The following is a 17,900-nucleotide window of genomic DNA, read 5'->3' on the forward strand; positions in this document are numbered from 1 at the left end:
GGGGCTGTAAGATAGTGGGAGAGAGTGTAAACAAAGGGATGATGGGAAGTGTGAGTAGGCTTACACCTTGCCAACACTCAAGCCACAATTCAGAGGCAAATTTCTGCTCTGCAGAAACTATGTTCGACGCAAACTAACAATTTAGCTCAAAATTGCATTATCACGATTAAAAGATCACAGAGAATGCTCTTACAATGGATCAAAGATGATCGGAGTGGGACTCTAAAAAGTTTTTTCCATCTCTAATAATGCTAGTGAACTGTAGAAAATAAATTAAAGTAAAGGTCAAATAAGTGTATGAGACGGAGCAGAAAGAGGTCCCAAGTATGTCTCAGTTTTGAAGGTTATAACTTCAACATGTCAGAATGGATGGTGGCTTGCAGGTCCACCTTCTAAAGTTGCAATACTGGATGGAATTTTTTTTTTTTTTCAAAACAGAAATGAAAGGTTCAACTAAAGTTCTATTTTCTCCTCTGATGCCAATTTTTAATGACTGCCAACTTTGGAAACATCAGAACAACACCAATGTACCTTGGTCCTTTAGGCCTCTTGGCATTCAGGTATTCATAAACAGAGTCAAAAATCAATTCTGTGCATAGCTGGTAGCCTGTGCAAATATTTGTCTGATCTCCTTTCAGCATACAAAGCAGGCAAAGTTACAACCGGACGAGATAAATCAGCTTTAAGTAAATGGTAAATGGCATATAGCGCTTTATAAGCTTCTTTTCTGGATACAAAAACGGACCTGTGATGACTTACTTCATCTTTACCACTCTGAAATCCATAAGTAGAATTATTATTTTGTTGTGAATTTGTGTGATTGATTTCTACATCACAAAAATTCTCTCATTGAATATTTGTGTCCAATTTCTATTTAAGCTTACTAATTACTCCAATTACTGCACTTTAAATTTTGCAAAAAGTAACCACAGTGTGGTATAATGTTCTAATAATATATTATTTTTGTGTTGAAAAACAACAGTGGGCTGAACCTTATGAAACTAAACTGTGAATGGATTTGCCTTTCACAGTAATTCTTGATTACTTGTTTGTATACGTATTTAATTCACACTTGATCAAAATGAACCAACATTAACTATAAATCTGAGTGACAAATCTGGCAACCACAAGATACGAATTGAATTGTTGTTAAAATGATCGTTAAAATACACTCCCAACTACAAGTGTACCTAGCCTTTATTAAAAGTGAGGTAGTATATTTGAAGTTAACTTTTTTATGTCGTATCTATATTCAATTTAAAATGCTCTAATTTAGTCTGAAGGAGTATTCAGTTAGTATACTTTCTACAATTTGCGTACATGGTCTGCTACTTTTACTCAAGTATACTTAAAAAAATAACTACTTTTTGGTACTGGGAGACTGTGTGAAATAATATTGTATGCAGGAGAAAAATGGAAAGAATTTTCCAAACTGTGGAAAAACCTTTGTGTAAGTCAAGAGAAATCACAGCAGCAGTTACAAGAATTTTATTTTGAAAGAAAGAAAGAAACAAGTATTTAACTTTTGTGCGCATGTCAATTTGAGACATTAAAGAAATGAATTACAGTTAGGTGAAACTGAATATATGCTCTGATAGTCAGTGGAAGTTGTGCGCAGTCTTCCTAATAAGCCTGCACCAGGGGAGGTCATTTATCTGGTGGGAGGAGTTAGGCCTATTTCAGGCAGAAGCTCGAAAAACACGTTCCGCAAACTTTGCATTTCAACCGTTTTCTTCCTGGAACAGGTGTCACCGGGATCTTTCGAGCTCCGCTCCCGGTTCCCCGCCGTTTTTCTCCGGTTTGGTTAGCGGGACGACGCGCAGTAGCAGCCGGCGGGGAGCATGGATGCCTGCCCGGTGAGGAGCAGTCACACGGCCTTCATCCATGGCAACACGCTGTACGCGTGGGGAGGATACCAGGTGAGCTCACCTGGACGGAAAGAGCTCCGAAGAGCTAAACTTTAAAGTGCATAAGAAGGTTTAACGCTGAAAAATATTCTTTTAACGCATTGTTTACACAGCAAGTAATTGGGGAAAAAATGGCAAAAATGTTGATTTGTAAACAGTCCTAAATATTCAAATGACAATATTTTAGGGGTTTGACATATCAAATGATAACTAATTAAGGAGAAAACAAAACTACAGTATATTTCTCATTTACAGCTTGAGCAGTTCGTTATTAACTTTTATTTTGAAATAAAAGGGTGCAATAGGTCATGTTTTTTGATGAGTAATTTGTTTCCTTCCTCAGGTAGTTGCAGGACAGGATGTCGTGTTGCCCAGTAATGAGATATGGCTCTGCGATTTAGACAGCGGCATGTGGTAAGATAGATTGCTGTTTATCTGCAGAGATAATCCATGTGTCACCTTGACACTGAAGAAGAGTTCTTGAGACAACAGAGCAAAGGATGCACTGATTTTTAAAAAAAAGAGCATTTTTGTTCTAAAGTAAAGAGGAGTTGAAGATGAATGTCTTCTCTTTTGGCTTTTTACACCATAATTAATTCAGTTTTTAGTTTCTTCACAGTTGAGGTTGTCTCAAGTACAGAAACTTTATTTATTAGTGTTAATATAACTCAATGTATTCCAAAACATGTCCTTCTTTAAATAAAATGCTTCTCTTTGGGCCACATCTCTCCTTTATTAACCCTTGTGCTATCTTAGATGACCCCACCCTTACATTGACCTGTTCTCCCTACCATGATAAAGGTGGAAAGATTTCATGTAATCCATGGACACCAGTGATGATCACAAATCATTTAAGAAAAAAGGTTCAGTGCACTGTCTAGTGGGTCTAGATGGCCCGACTCCCAATGTCAAAGTGCCTAGGATAGCACAAGGGTTAAATTAATGAGAGAAATGTAAAGTGCTGTGAATGATGTAAAAAAAAAAAAAAGGAGGCTGCATAAATTCCACTCTTATCAAAGTCTGTGAGGTCACAGTTTCTGATAGGATTTGCACAATGAATAACATTTTAGACATGAAGAACATTGTGAATGTTTTTTTTAAATCTATATCAAGTACTGAAGTCCCTTCGAACAACTATAAATGCTCTACTAAAATGAATATTTTTTTCTTGTTTATGTTCATTTCAATTTTGTGTTCAACTTGCTCTGTTATGGACTGTTTTGGTCGAAAACAGGGAGAGAAAGGAGATGACAGGAGACATTCCTCCACATTCACCAGGTTTCTGTGGATCAAATATTAACAGCACACTCTATGTGTTTGGAGGATGTGACCCTGGTGGATACTCAAACCAGGTGAGATGTACAAAATCGAATCCTCTGGTGTCTTGGCCCCATCTATCTTATAGTAATTTCAAAAATGCTACAGGGCACTTATGTTACTGACAGAGTGAACCCCAAACAATGTCTGCAGCTTTAACAACAGCAGTTGTTAAAGCAGCAAAAGCAATTTCCTTTTTTTGCTTCACGCCTTTAAGATTCATCATCTCACAAAAGACGAGCCTTACTTAATTTCTTTCAAAACCTTTTGACTTACTGTTAAAGCCCAACTTCAACCAACTTTTGATCTATTCTAAAGGTGTCCCAGTGGTCTTTTAATAATGTTTATGCTCTTTTTAGTCAAAATAAAAAAACTGTAATTTTCTAGACCATAATTTCTGTTCATTAGAAATCTGCCTCTGAGTTGTGGGCGGGACTGTTGGCGCTGAAGTAACTATCCGTTGACATCCCATCATCTCTTTGTTTAAACTCTCTCCCATTAGCTCGCAGCTCCTCACAACCCCAAGCTAACATTAGCGGCGCAACAAAAATGGCAGGGAATGTTGGAGCTATCCAGTTTTGAGTTTACAGTTTTGAGCCAGATGGCAGCTTAGACGAGGAAAAGTAAGACGCACATGGATCTATTTGTCTACAAGTGGATGCATTAAAATAGAGCGGATGTTTTGGCCCACCCACCGCAGTTTCTATGTCACCACTGAGCTTTTTTTTTTTTTCTTGTCTGCTCCTAATTCAACACAATTCGAATAAAGAAATATTCAGAAAAATGTTAAAGAAACATGTTAAAAACAGCACAACTACAATTTTCTTTGGAGTGGGTCTTTAACTCATAAGAACCCAGACCCATTTTTTTCTTAAAACTAAAATTACGTGTACTTTACCACAAACCAAGAGGACCACAGAATCCATTTCTGACATTTTTCTGTTACACCGATGTCACCATGGGTTCTTATGGGTTAAGGATGTTAAGTGTTATGTTAAGTGGGTAAACCTACCTGAACAACACTCTCGGTTTGTTTAACTTTGGCAGAATACGGTTATATTCTGAAAAACATGAATATTTTTTTTTTTTATTTGAAATATTCAAGAATTTCGTTCCCCCCGTTAATGCCAACTTTAAATAGGGGGATTAATGTTTTTCTGAGTATTTATTTTGAATATCAGTTTAAAAAGGTTTATTATTATTTTATTTATTATTAAATAGGTTATTTTTATTTAAAAATGTGTTAAAAGTTTATTCAAATTTTTTTTCTATTTTGACTGAAAGTTTTGCAGGAAAATGTTTCAATGGTCATTACCTGACTGGGGTAGGAGTTTTTGCATTATTCCAAACATGCTCAGACACATATGAACAGGAATATTCCTGTTTCTGAAGCACATACTGGTCTATTCTTTTGAATATTGGCTTATTTTGAATATAGTTTCTGTTTTAAATGTTGTAAATTGTGTATTTTTGCTCTCTGTTCCAGTTTTGTCAACAGAAGGACTTTCCACTCTAATTTGAGTCTTAATTTGTGTTGCTGGGCCAGCAGGTTAGCTCAGGACTTTGCAGGAAGTGAGATCATGTTCCAAAGTAAATGCAATTCAGTTTAGCAATGGACATTCGTCAAATGAAAAAGTAAGTGAGCTAACAAAAATAGACTTAAATTAGGGTCCTCCTGAACGTGCACGCAGCAGTAGGAAGGAAGACCTCTGGGTTCGACAGGTATAAAGGTACAGGTAAAGATTGACAGGTTTGACAGAATCTGATCTGCAGAGAGAGGTCATCCACTTCCACTGTAAAGTTTATAGATTGTCAAAAGTAAACTGGTGAAGATGCCACCAGAATGTCCACAATCTTAAGGAAGGACACTTTTGGGGGAAAATACAGCGCTAGTTTGGTAAGTCTAGTAGTTTAATGTTTTTCTATGAAAGGAATAAAGAGGCAGTCAAACAAATAAGAATTGCTTTCTATGGTGTACAGTTTAGTGTTTTGCAGCACTGTGGATCCAGTTTATACTGCGGCTATGGCCCTCCAACAGATATTTCCCTCTAAAGATAGCCTCACCTTTGACTGGAGTGTCACGACCTCAAGGTTATGTGGTCAAAAAACGCAAAACTAATATTATGGAAACCTTTTTTTTTCTCTGCCCTTCAAGAAGTCGTATCTCGTTGATGTTGAATTATCAAGAACAAGCTGTTACTTGTTTTGTTGCGCAATGAATACAAAGTTCTGTATGCACAAAAATGCTCATCAATGGCTTTGGTTATAAATTCATTTCTTAAAATTGATTTTATTTCATCAACTAATATATTACCAGCTTAATAAATTAGTTTTAAATAGGCAGATCAATATATCTGAAATATCTAACATTTGCTGTATTGAAACATGAGCGATTGCAATGGGGTAAGATAACTGCCAATAAGAAACGTATGCATAAAGACAATCCACAATTAGGTCGTCCGGTCGTCATGGGGTCACAAGCATATGTATCGAGTCAGGAAACACTGATTGTTTAAACTGTGCATATGCATTGAGGCTCATTTATTAAACTAAATAAAATGAAACGTTTAAGAATTTTATTGATCCCCCGGCAGGGAAATTATCTTCATGCCATAGCTATGTTGAATAATAAAACAGATGATCGCAATCTTAAAAAAAAAAAAAAAGCCTATGGTACCAGATACAAATTAAAGCTTGCGTTTCATAGCTGCAATTAATTGAACAAGCGCAAAGATAACTGAGCGAGTGTATTCAGGAACTGAGTGAGCGAACCTTACAACTGCTTAAGCACAATGCTAACCGAGCGACACCCCCCGCATTTTACAACTCAATCCAGACGGCAATCGTGTGCTCGCTTGGTTTGCAAGCAGTGTTTAGTGGGTGTGTTTGTCCTTTAAGGGTGGTAACCTTTCTGGTTGGTTGGCCGAAATTTGCATGTCAAATCTGGCGAGGCAGCGGGGGCGGCACTTCATTTTTTTAGAGGCTGTAATAGAAAAATAAAAACGGCGGGTGTAATGTTGATTAAAATGTTAACAAACGGCCAAGAACTTTCTCATCTGAAAATCACTTTATTAGGTAAATATACATGTACACTTTAGTTAACCTGAGACAGAGCTACTACGCAAAGTACAGGAAAAGTGTATTGGCATGTGGTTCATAAAAAGAAATAACCTCATGATGGGCAAAACCATTAAATAAAATGAATGGGGCAAGAATCTCCTATTGGGATTCAGAAAAAAAGTTTAGATTCCACTACAGCCGAAACATGCATGTCAGGGATATCTTAAGGAAGTTTTGAAATCATTATGGGATCGCTACAGGATCTACAATTTGGCAACCATTTTTTATGGCAAGGTTTGAGATCGGTCGTTTTTCGCGTTTTCCTTCAATATGGGAAAAGGAATTTTTGGTTCAAACAATCCTCACAAAATTTCAAACACACCACCAGCTTGAGTCCACAACCACCATGGATGTTTCATTGACCTTTGACCTTGAGAAGAGACAGCAATCTTGAATAAAAAACAGACCTCTTCATAACTTGTTACAAATTAAAACTCATCCTAACAATTTTCAATGACCTAACTTACTAAGCATTGTTAAGAAACGATTGTGGGGGAGGGGATGCTGCTTTTAAAAGTTGTAGATTTTGAATGGCGTGTGCGTGGCGAGCTAACAAAAGTGGGGTTCTCCTCACTTGCTCATTTTTTATCAAATGACTTTCAAAATGTTACAAATGGATGTTTGGCTAAAGCTGAATGAAATGAGATGATGTAGGATATGAACACATTAAAAAAGTGGATATGGTTAGCAAATAACCTCTGGTGCTAAGGAAATCCAAAATTTTACATTTGCCCATTTTTCTGAAACTCACGTTGATCCGTTCGGTATCCCCAGGCTATAGAGATAAACCGCCAGGAAAGCCGCCGTTTTGGAAAAACACGTCTAAGTGTTTTAATTCAAACATTTTTCTACAGATGTTCAGTGTCGACATGTCGAAGCCTTGCTGCTCCTGGAGGAAAGTTCTTAATAGTACAGGGAAGACACCCTCTCCCCGAAACAAACATTCCTGCTGGGTGCATAAAGACAGGTATGTTTGATCAATTTTTCTGATGTAAGCATTCTATTTAAAAAAATTTGCAAAATTTTATGAAAATTTATCAACATCAGATAATTGGACATAAGGACATTTCGCCTATTTGCAGATTAATTTACTTTGGTGGATATGGCTGTAAAACCATGAGTGAGGTACAAAACGCATTTCCATCTAGCTTCATTGTGGAAGAGATGTCCTGGGTATAGATCAACTCCTAATTATTAAATATTTATTTGCTGTTGTAATGTGGTGTAAAGTTCTAATGTGGCTGACTTTACTTTTAGACAACAATTGGAGACACTTTATTCCAATGTCTGGGGTGGAACAGTGAAGTCAATGTTTTTGACACTCGAACCTCCACGTGGAGCATGCCAGAGACTCGAGTAAGTAGAACAAAATGATTTGGTGCAGGTTAAAAAGTTTATTGCATTCATGACATTAAATTTAACCATCTTGGTTGGTCCTGTCTTTTTCTCTTTCATTTAACAAAGTTCATGCATCATGAACTTTGTTGTTCAGCATAATGATGGCAATTTTAAGACTGTAAAGTTGGGTTTGGGAGTTGCAGAACTTAATGCTCAAATACGTGTTTAACATCATTCCATAAATCCATTTTCTTTTGTTGTCCCTTCCGGGCTCACGGGGCTGCTGGAGCCTATCCCGGCCACTTATGGGCGAAGGCAGGGGACACCCTGGACAGGTGTCGCAGGGTCACACATATCACACACCCATGCACGCTATAGAGTGACCAATTAACCTATGAAGCATGTTTTTGGACGGTGGGAGGAATCCGGAGTCCCCAGAGAGAACCCACGCATGCACGGGGAGAACATGCAAACTCCACACAGAAAGGTCCCCCATTGATGTTCTTGAACCAGGGGCCTTCTTGATGTGAAGCAAGAGCGCTAACCTCTGCGCCACCGTCCAGCCACGTGTTTAACAGTTGTGCATGAAACTCAAGTCAGTCTTCCAGGGGTCAAGTTTGATAAAAAACAAAAACAAAACTTTTAGGCTTCTCATAGTTTCAACAGAGCAGAAGCTCTGCACAGAAGCTTGTGGCTCGCCCAGCATATTTTCTGTCTCAAATAGGCTCTTATTTTTGCCTGCTTCAGTTTTCCAACAATTTGAATAAGAAATTCTCAGAAAATGCAATTTTCATTTCTAATTTATTTATATATATATATATATAGATATCTATATATCTATATATATATATATATATATATATATATATATATAGAGATATATCCTACATATGTGTGACCCTATGTCCTACGTCAGAAAAATGCCACAATAACATGCTAAAAAAGTTTTTATCGGAGCGAGTCTTTAAGCAAGTTGCAAAATCCCCTTTCCCCCCTGTATTATTGCAGAAAAAACTCTATAACCTTAAAAATGAGCAGCATTATCACATACAACCACTGTAAACAATGTCGGAGGCTAAATTACCAAAATTTGTTCCAGAGATGCATGTGAAAAAGGGAAAAACTAGCATCTCCAATTCCTGTTCTTCTTTTTTTGTTTACTTTTTTTTTTCAACCTTGTAAGCCGGGTAAAAGGAGAGGAACCGGCTAAAGATTTTAAGGAAGCTGAAAAAGGAGATCTGCGTATGTGCTAAATTCAAAACAACCTTTTAACTACGCAACGCAAGTGCCATGGCAGTGGACAGATATGAGTACTCTATTGTTGAAGTTGGAACACCAAGTGCATTTATGCCTGTGCTATGCAAAACATGGATATTTAATCCTGGACAGTTTAAACTGTTAAAAAGAAAGTTCATTAACTTAAACCATTTCAGTTTTGCTGTAAATGGTGTTTTTAAACCATTAATCTACAGTAGCTGCTAGGTTCAACCTGAAAATTCTCATTAGTTTAAAACAATGTTGTGACTGGTGAGAGTTATGGGATGGGTCTCAGTTCCTTCGGAAAGGGTCATATGGTGTATTATCTGCCCAAAGAAACAATGAAGGGAAGGAAAGCACCAGACTTTCTTAAGGATTCTTCTTTTCATAAATGGCTGTTGACACACACACATTCATGTCTGTTTTTTGTTAAAACTGGTGTTTTTTATCTTTTACTATTGGTTGAAGTCCAATCAATGGCAGTTTGGACTCCTTCTGCCAGGATTTAAAGTTTAAAAGAAAGATTAAAACTTTAAAGGCGGATCATTTTCATCTTTTAGATGGATGATAATATTTAACAAGATGATTTTGTATCGTTTTGATACCTTATTAGAAAACCTACAAATGCGTAATAGATAACGAGGCGTCCATTCAGGCTTCCGTGTTGTTGAAGGCCATTATCTCGCTTATACCATGGTCATTTACAAAATAAATTATTATTCAGTCAATGTTTGGTACTTTTGATTTTTGTTTTTGTTTTTTCTGTTTAAATCGCTTTTTTACAAAAAGCTGACTATTTTATATGTGGTGCGTCGCATTGTCATAGTAACAGCTAAGTGATGCAGCATTATCCACTGGGTTATCACTGTGCATTATCACTTTTTAATACACAGCCAGCAGCCAATCAGAATCGAGTATTCACCCAGACCATGGCATAAAAAGTGATAAACCACAGTGATAATGATAATGCACACCTAAAAAAGAAGTTCCAGTCACATAGCTTAAATTTTCTATATCACTGCGCTGGCTTCTTTAAAAGCAACTTTAGTGTCATCATCTGGACAAAAGCAAGCGGCAAGAGGTCAACTTTCCTTCTGAATTTCTGCTTTATTTAACCCATCATGAAGATGAGCATCTATATTGCTTCCCTTTGCCGCTGCAGTCGAGTTTAAAAAGGTGCGTTGTCATGGTAACATGACAATGCGCAGCACCACGTAACAAATGGTCCGCTTTTTGTGAAAAGGTAATCTGAGCAAACAAATAACAAGAATAAAGTATTTATTACTTTTGTAAGTGACCATGGAATAAGTGGGTTAATGGCCTTCGAAGTGTGCATTATCAAAACTTGATGCACTTCGCGGAATCAACCGCTTCCACGGCGTTAATGGCACACTTCATTGGCCATTAACCCTTACTTATTCCACACTAAGCAGCCAATCAGAATTGAGTATTCACCTGGACTATGGTACAACTTTATTTAAAAGATATATATTTATCTAATTTAGGAAAACCATCTCTTATTTTAAAAGTCTGAGGTTGAAGGCCCCCAACCTAAGTTCAGGTTGTTAAACTGCTCCTAAGTTTTAAGTTGTGTTATCAAGAACTCATTTGTGTTTTTATGCAGGGTTCTGCTCCTTCCCCCAGAGGCTGCCATGCCAGTGCATTACTGGGAAACAAAGGGTTTATCACGGGTGGTGTAGTAAGTTACTTAAAAAAGCTTTTTTTGTTTGTGTGAAAACCTTTATTTCAAGGTAACTTGTTCTGAAGTGTCATGCAAAATAGTTTCTTTTAAATACTTTTACTTCCCATTTGTTGTAACATTTAGTTTTTCTCTTATTTTAACATCCCTTTTCTCTTTTCCTGACTCCTTTGAAGTTTCAAACTGCAGTAATACTTGTGTTTTTTTATTTTTTTATAATTTGGAGTAATTTTACACTTTCATATAGGTCACAGTGACTTTAGATACCTAACCTTTTAGACTTCCTCTGTCTTTGTTTACAGGAAACAGCAGAGTTGGACATCTTCTGCTTAGACCTTGAGACCTGGACATGGACCCAATTGTAAAATGTCCTTTTATAATAGACCCAATCATATTTATTTCTACTTCACAAAACAGTGTTTCTTTTTATTCTTTCGGTCTTTCACTGTTTTTTTCTTCATTTTTCAGTGACTTCCAGCTTTCTTGCGCACCCCTTGGCCGCTCTATGCACACCATGACATCCATGTCTGATCACACAATCTTCGTATATGGCGGCCTTGGCACAGATGGAAACACCCTAAGTAAGTCTCACTTGTGCATTTGAAGATTTATTATTCATTTGATAGGTCTATTTTTACTAAATTGTTCATTTCTGTGAAATAAAACATACCTGTATGTCTTTCTTTTTCCATTTATTTATGCTAGGTGATGCCTGGTTGTTTAACGCAAAAAGAAGAGAATGGACCAAAGTGACACACCAACACAAGGACAAGCCCAGGTCACTGTCATTTTATGCGTGTTTAAAAATCAAATGATTTCAACAAATTTAGCTCTAACCTTTTTTGTACCTTAAGTTTGTTTCATTAAGTTATTCCTTAAAAACAGCCAAAATTGTGTCAATCTTTTGTTTTAAACCTAATTTTTTTTATCTTGATTTTTATTTTCATATCAGGGTTTGTCACACTGCATGTCTGGGAAGTGACGGCAACGTTGTAGTGTTTGGAGGAACCAGCAAACTTTGCATCCGTGTCGACTCTGTAAGTCAGTAGACTAGTTGAAATTATTCTGTCAGCAAACTTCCTCTCATGTATATGTTGCTTTTATTCTGTAAATTTTAATATACTTCGGTTTTTAGTAAAACTTCTCAAAAGGAAAACCTTGAGGCTGCAGCGAAATTACTTTAATGAACCGTTTAAGTCTTCTTTAAGCTTATTTGTTGTCTGAATTAATAAATCAAATCAAATCAAACTTTATTTATAAAATAGCGCTTCTCATGCATTTTGCGCAGCTCGAAGCACTTTGACATTAAAAACAGAAAACACACAATATTACAGTAAAAACCCAACCCACCCTTCACCCCTCCCACTCCCCTCCGTTAAAACATATGACCCATGGCCCCCACATACAAAGAATATTGAGTATGTAACTTTAAATAAATAAATAAGCAAACAAACAAACAAGTAAAGCTTGGCTCTGCTGTGAGGAAACAGTATTTGGGAATCCTTTCATACCAGGAGCCAGCCCGGACATGGGAGCATCACCACAGCGCCCCCCCAGACCGGGACAACACTGGGGTCCACTTCACAGCCATGAAGCTGCAAAGTTAGACCCCAGCTGCCCCAGCAAGGGCGACGACTGCGGCAACAACCACCGACCAAGCCGGCAAGCACTGGAAGAAAAGATCCCCACAAGAAACGCTGGGGCTAAAATCATGATAAGATACTAAAATTAATGACATAAGATGTATGTAAAAACATAAAATTGAGAATAAGACGCATACATGAAAATAAATGCATAAAATAAAATAAAACATAAAATAACCTATACTAAAACTAATAGAATAAATTAGCAGTTAAAATCAACTAAAAGCTAAATTAAAAAGGGGGGTCTTGAGCCTCTTCTTACAAACCTCTACAGTCTCCTGAGGTTCTCCGGCAGGCTGTTCCACAGGCGAGGACCATAATGGCAGAACGAAGCCTCACTATAACTTTTGGTCCTCACCTTCGGAACAACTAAGAGGCCAGCACCGGAGGACCTCAGGGTCCGTGAGGGCTCCTACTTTAAAAGAATATCATTTAAATAAGAAGGCACAAGACCATAAAAACATTTATAAACCATTAAAAGAATTTTAAAATCAATCCTGAAACACACAGGGAGCCAATGCAGCGATTTTAAAACCGGTGTAATGTGTTCCCGCCCTCTGGTCCTTGTCAGAACTCGTGCCGCTGAGTTCTGCAATAGCTGTAGATTTGAAATAGACTTTTTGGGTAAACCAGAGAGCAGGGCATTACAATAATCTAAACGACTGAAAATAAAAGCATGCATCAGCACCTCTGTGCTGGCAAGAGAGAGGAACGGGCGGACTATGGCAATGTTTTTAAGATGATAAAATCCTGTCTTAACGACATTTTTAGTGTGTGGGATAAAATTTAGCTCAGTCAAAAAGTACGCCCAGGTTTCTCACACATTGAGAAGGTTTAAAATGATGAAGATTTGGTAAAATCCTCTCTCTCTTGTCTTCAGAACCGATGATTAGAACTTCAGTTTTGTCCTGGTTGAGCTGTAAGAAGTTTTCTGCCATCCATGACTTTATATCTAAAATATAGTTTAAAAGAGTGTTAACAAGTTCAAGGTCATCAGGAGACACGGCGATGTAAAGCTGTGTATCATCAGCATAGCTGTGAAAGTCAACGCCATGTCTCCTGATGACCTCCCTAAGAGGCAACATATATAAATTAAAAAGTATTGGCCCTGAAATCGACCCTTGGGGAACCCCACAACTTATTTCATGGATTCCTGAAGAGCACGTATCCATACTTGCATAAAAATAAAATATCTTATCAATTTATAGCTTTGTATGATCCTGGTTTTAAAATTGGTCTGTGAAATGTGCTACAGGTTGTACTTTATGCCTGAGTGTTAAATCAGCATAGAACAGTAAATGCAAAACCGTGGGGCTTTCAAAAACAACAGATCATACTTCTGATAGAAAATCACGTTTTCTTTGTTCTTGTCTAAGCTTTCTGCAGAGACATGTGATGTAGAAGAAAACTGTCAATAGGTCTGATGCAGCGGCTTTGAGTTTGAAACCATTGGAGATGATGCAAATCAGACTGTTGCTTTTAGCACAGAACATAAGGGATTTTGCTGTGACAGTGATTCCAGTAGAGGGAACTAGTTGCTGTCAATGGTTGCCCTTTAAGAACTTTGAACATTACTTCAAACATTGAGTTTTACAACAGATTATCAGAGCCACCCTAAAATACAAGAATAAAAATGAGTAATTTTATGAGAAAAAGGTAATTATAAGAAAGAGAAGGTCAAACATTTTAAAAAGGCAAGGCAAGTTTATTTGTATAGCACAATTCGTACACAAAGTAATTCAAGGTGCTTCACAAAACAGAAAAATGCATTAAAATCACAATACATCATAGAAATAATCAACGTAAAATTTACTTTAAAAGAAAAGAAAAAAATTGAAAACTGATTTAAAAAAAAAGGAAGGAAAGAGAAGTGCAGATAGGACCTTTCAGTCATATACACGGCTAAACAGAAATGTTTTTAAGTCTAGATTTGAACATGAACACAGAAGAGGCCTGTCTTACGACTTCAGGGAGGCTGTTCCAGATTATAGCTGCAGGATATTGAAACGCTGATTCCCCTTGTTTAGTTCTGACTCTGGGAATCAACAGGAGGCCGGCCCCTGAGGTCCTCAGAGTACGAGATGGTTCATATGGCACTAACATGTCAGAGATGTACTTTGGTGCGCCGCCATGGAGAGACTTGTACACAAGCAGAGCTGCTTTGAAGTCTATTCTTTGAGGTACAGGGAGCCAGTGCAGAGACCTGAGCACAGGACTAATGTGATCATACTTCCTGGTTTTGGTCAGGACTCGAGCAGCAGCATTCTGGATGTACTGAAGCTGTTTTACGGCTCGCTTGGAGAGGCCGGTGAGCAGGCCGTTACAGTAGTCTAACCTACTGGAGACAAATGCATGAATAAGTATCTCCAGGTCTGGCTTTGACATTATGTTTTTGGAAATGTTTTTCAGATGGTAAAATGCCGCTGATGTTACTGACTTGATATGGCTGTTAAAGTTTAGGTCAGAGTCCATGATTACCCCTAGATTTCTGACTTGATTTGAGGGTTTAAGAGACAGAGAATGAAGGTAGCTGCTGACACTCTCTTTGTTTCTGTGGGCCAAAAATAATAACTTCGGTCTTGTTTGAGTTTAGCTGGAGAAAGTTGTTCTGCATCCACGCACTGATCTGTGGGAGGCAGTGGCTGAGTGAATCCACCGGCCCATATTCACCTGTTGTTAGTGACACATAGATCTGAGTAACATCTGCATAGTTGTGATAAGATATGTTATTACTGTGTATTAACTGCCAAAGTGGCAGCATGTAGAGGTTGAACAGAAGGGGTCCCAGGATTGATTCCTGGGGCACACCACAAGTCAAGGCCATGTAGTCTGAGACACAACTCCCAATTTCAACAAAATATTTCCTGTCTTCTAGATAAGACTTGAGCCAACTTAGGACAGATCCAGAGATGCCAACCCAGTCTTGGAGTCTGTGCAAAAGGATCTTATGATCAACAGTATCAAAGGCAGCACTCAGGTCTAGCAGGATTAAGACAGAGACTCTGCCATCACCAGTGTTCAGGCGGATGTCATTGGTTACTTTGATAAGAGCAGTTTCTGTGCTATGATGGGGTCTAAAACCTGACTGGAAAACATCAAATGAATTGTTTTATAAGAGAAAGTCAGTGAGCTGTTGGTAGACAAGTTTTTCAAGGACTTTTCCTAAAAATGGCAGATTAGAGAGAGGTCTGTAATCATTCAGTACAGTGGGATCAAGACCGCTCTTCTTCAGGAGAGGTTTAATGACTGCAGTTTTTAAGGCCTCGGGAAATATTCCAGATTGAAGAGACATGTTAACCATTTGAGTAATTGATGGCAACACACTGTTCAGGACAGACTTTAGAAATCTAGTGGGTAACACATCAAGGCAGCATGTAGACGAGTTCAGATAGGTGATGGTCTCTTTGACAGTTTGGTCAGTCACAGGTACAAAGTGAGTCAGCTTAGAGTGAGTAGGTGGCCGTTAGATAGTTATGTGTTGTGGAGTTGATGGCTTTTTTAATGCCCTGAACCTTGTCATTAAAAAAATACAGCAAACTCATTACATTTAGGTGTGCAAACCAGTTCTATTAGTTACAATTTTACAAGAATAAACTTGTAGAATTGTGAGTAAAAGAGTCTATATTTGACATCATTTGCTGTAGGTTGAGAATTTACAAGATTAGTTATAAATTTGTATTAGTATGTGTTTAGGTATATAGAGCACAGTGTAAGCAGTTACTTTAGCATTGGTTTCAGAGTTAGGAAATGCTTTGTCTTTTAGTGAGTCAACATTGTTTTACAAGTATGAGGACATTAAAAAGAATTTGCAGAACACTGAGCTTTTTTAGACAAAAATTGTGGATGGAGGCTTACACAACCCACTATATTTTCAAAAAAGCATGAATTTTTCATTGTTAAATGACTATTTTTATGACTTTATTCCCCTAAAAATTAAGACTTTTTTTTTCTGATAAATTTACGGCTTTGTTTTTGCATGTATATATGTATATATATATTTTTAATGTTGGCTCAAGTACTCAGTTGTAGAGTTGTTTACATATTTCCCACTAATTTCTAATTGAATTGTTAAATTGCAACAGGATGAATAAAATATCAATTCTGGTCCTGATGCAATGATTTAATCTCTTACCAGTTGGCTGTTCTGAGGACTCCATCGGAGCATCACTGCAGCGACGTTCTCTTTTTTCAGATGCAGCCGTACTCTCTCTGCAGGTATGATTTATGAAAATGGTTTGCAGTAGCTCACACAGTGGCATTTAGTATACCGGTAATCTTTTATCGGTTTCCTGTTATATACATATAATACTTGGAAACTAAATTCCTTTCCTGGAGCATTTTTTATGAGGAAAATTTAGATTAATTTAAAAGATTTTCTTAAAAGATTATCTAAAAAAATAAAAAAAGCAAACAAATACATCAACTGCCCTTCAAATTAATCAAAAATGTCTTGGCACATTTTATTTAAAGAAATGTAAAAATTTTCTAAACTATTTTTGAAAATGTTTATTCAAAATCCTATAATTTTTCTACCATATTTATTTTTATTTTCATTTGCAAAATAAAAACAGAAAATGTCATCATAAAAAAGGTTGTACAATTCTCTTTTGTCATTTTATTCAGATTTTTGCAACAAAAGTATTAAACAATTTTAGTTTTGTTTCATTTTTTTCTTTTTTCTTCAAACTAGCAAATAATTCAAATGGCAACAATTTTTTACTGAACACATACAAAAGCTGCATCACACCTATTGGGTTTAATTTTTATAGTAGCAATGCTTTTCTTTCTGGAAAACCTGATGCTATTTTCACAAAAAGTTTTAGTTTTTAAAGACTGAAAACCCACACTGCTGTAAAATCTAAATACAATATGTCAATCCTCATCTTTTGTGAGATGGAGGCATTTTGCACTCATTGCCTTTTACCAATTCTAGATATTTGCTTTTAAAACAATTTTAAAATTTGATTAAAAATACCTACTTAATACCTCTCTAAATTTCTTTGTTTCAACTATTTGCAAAAATGTTAAAAATGAAATATTATTAAAAACTGATAAGAAGACAAACTTAAATGCCTATTTTCATCCTTACTTGTTTATCTGATCATATTTACAGATTACATACACCACACTACAAGATAATGTATTGTCAGAGTTGAACCATCTTAAAAATCTGAAGAAGTAACTCATTTAAAGATAAACTTTGGCTGGGATTGCATGTAAAACTCACATCTGCTTGCTTTTAGACTAAGTGAAGACTTCATTGGAAGGAACTCTGAGCTTTTCAGTCAGAAACTCAGCTGGCTGCCATCCAAACTATACAACAAAATAAAGAAGAGAGTGACCTTTTTCTCCATCACCAAGCCTGATCTTACAGCATAAAGGAATGTTTTTTTTACACCTACCATGTTCTGAGCCACTTGGTTTCTTAATGAAGTGTTTAATTTTGTATCTTTGTGTTCGTACAATTTAAATATGTTGGTGCTATAGATGTGCTGTTTTAACTTGAAATAGAAGTTGTAAATAAAGTCTTTGTTTTAAATACTATGTGCAATACCACTTGATGTGCTTTATTTAATTTTCTCTTCCCTGTTAAGCTTAATACTGAAATTGCATTGGCTT

At 36.8% G+C, this 17,900-nt stretch overlaps 1 protein-coding gene across 1 annotated transcript; it reads left to right on the forward strand.

Moving 5' to 3' along the window:
* Positions 1-1,625: 1,625 nt before the first annotated feature.
* Positions 1,626-17,825, forward strand: LOC101165264 (kelch domain-containing protein 1). The gene is made up of 13 exons (XM_023949625.1): positions 1,626-1,919; positions 2,251-2,321; positions 3,142-3,259; positions 7,199-7,311; positions 7,427-7,517; positions 7,602-7,700; positions 10,564-10,638; positions 10,941-10,999; positions 11,107-11,219; positions 11,344-11,416; positions 11,591-11,675; positions 16,417-16,496; positions 17,525-17,825. Exons 1-13 carry the CDS (start codon positions 1,842-1,844, stop codon positions 17,658-17,660), a joined length of 1,191 nt encoding a protein of 396 aa, XP_023805393.1. The 5' UTR covers positions 1,626-1,841; the 3' UTR covers positions 17,661-17,825.
* Positions 17,826-17,900: the final 75 nt, after the last annotated feature.

The sequence above is a fragment of the Oryzias latipes genome, chromosome 19 (genome assembly GCF_002234675.1).
Source record: "Oryzias latipes chromosome 19, ASM223467v1".
NCBI classification, from domain to species: Eukaryota; Metazoa; Chordata; class Actinopteri; order Beloniformes; family Adrianichthyidae; genus Oryzias; species Oryzias latipes.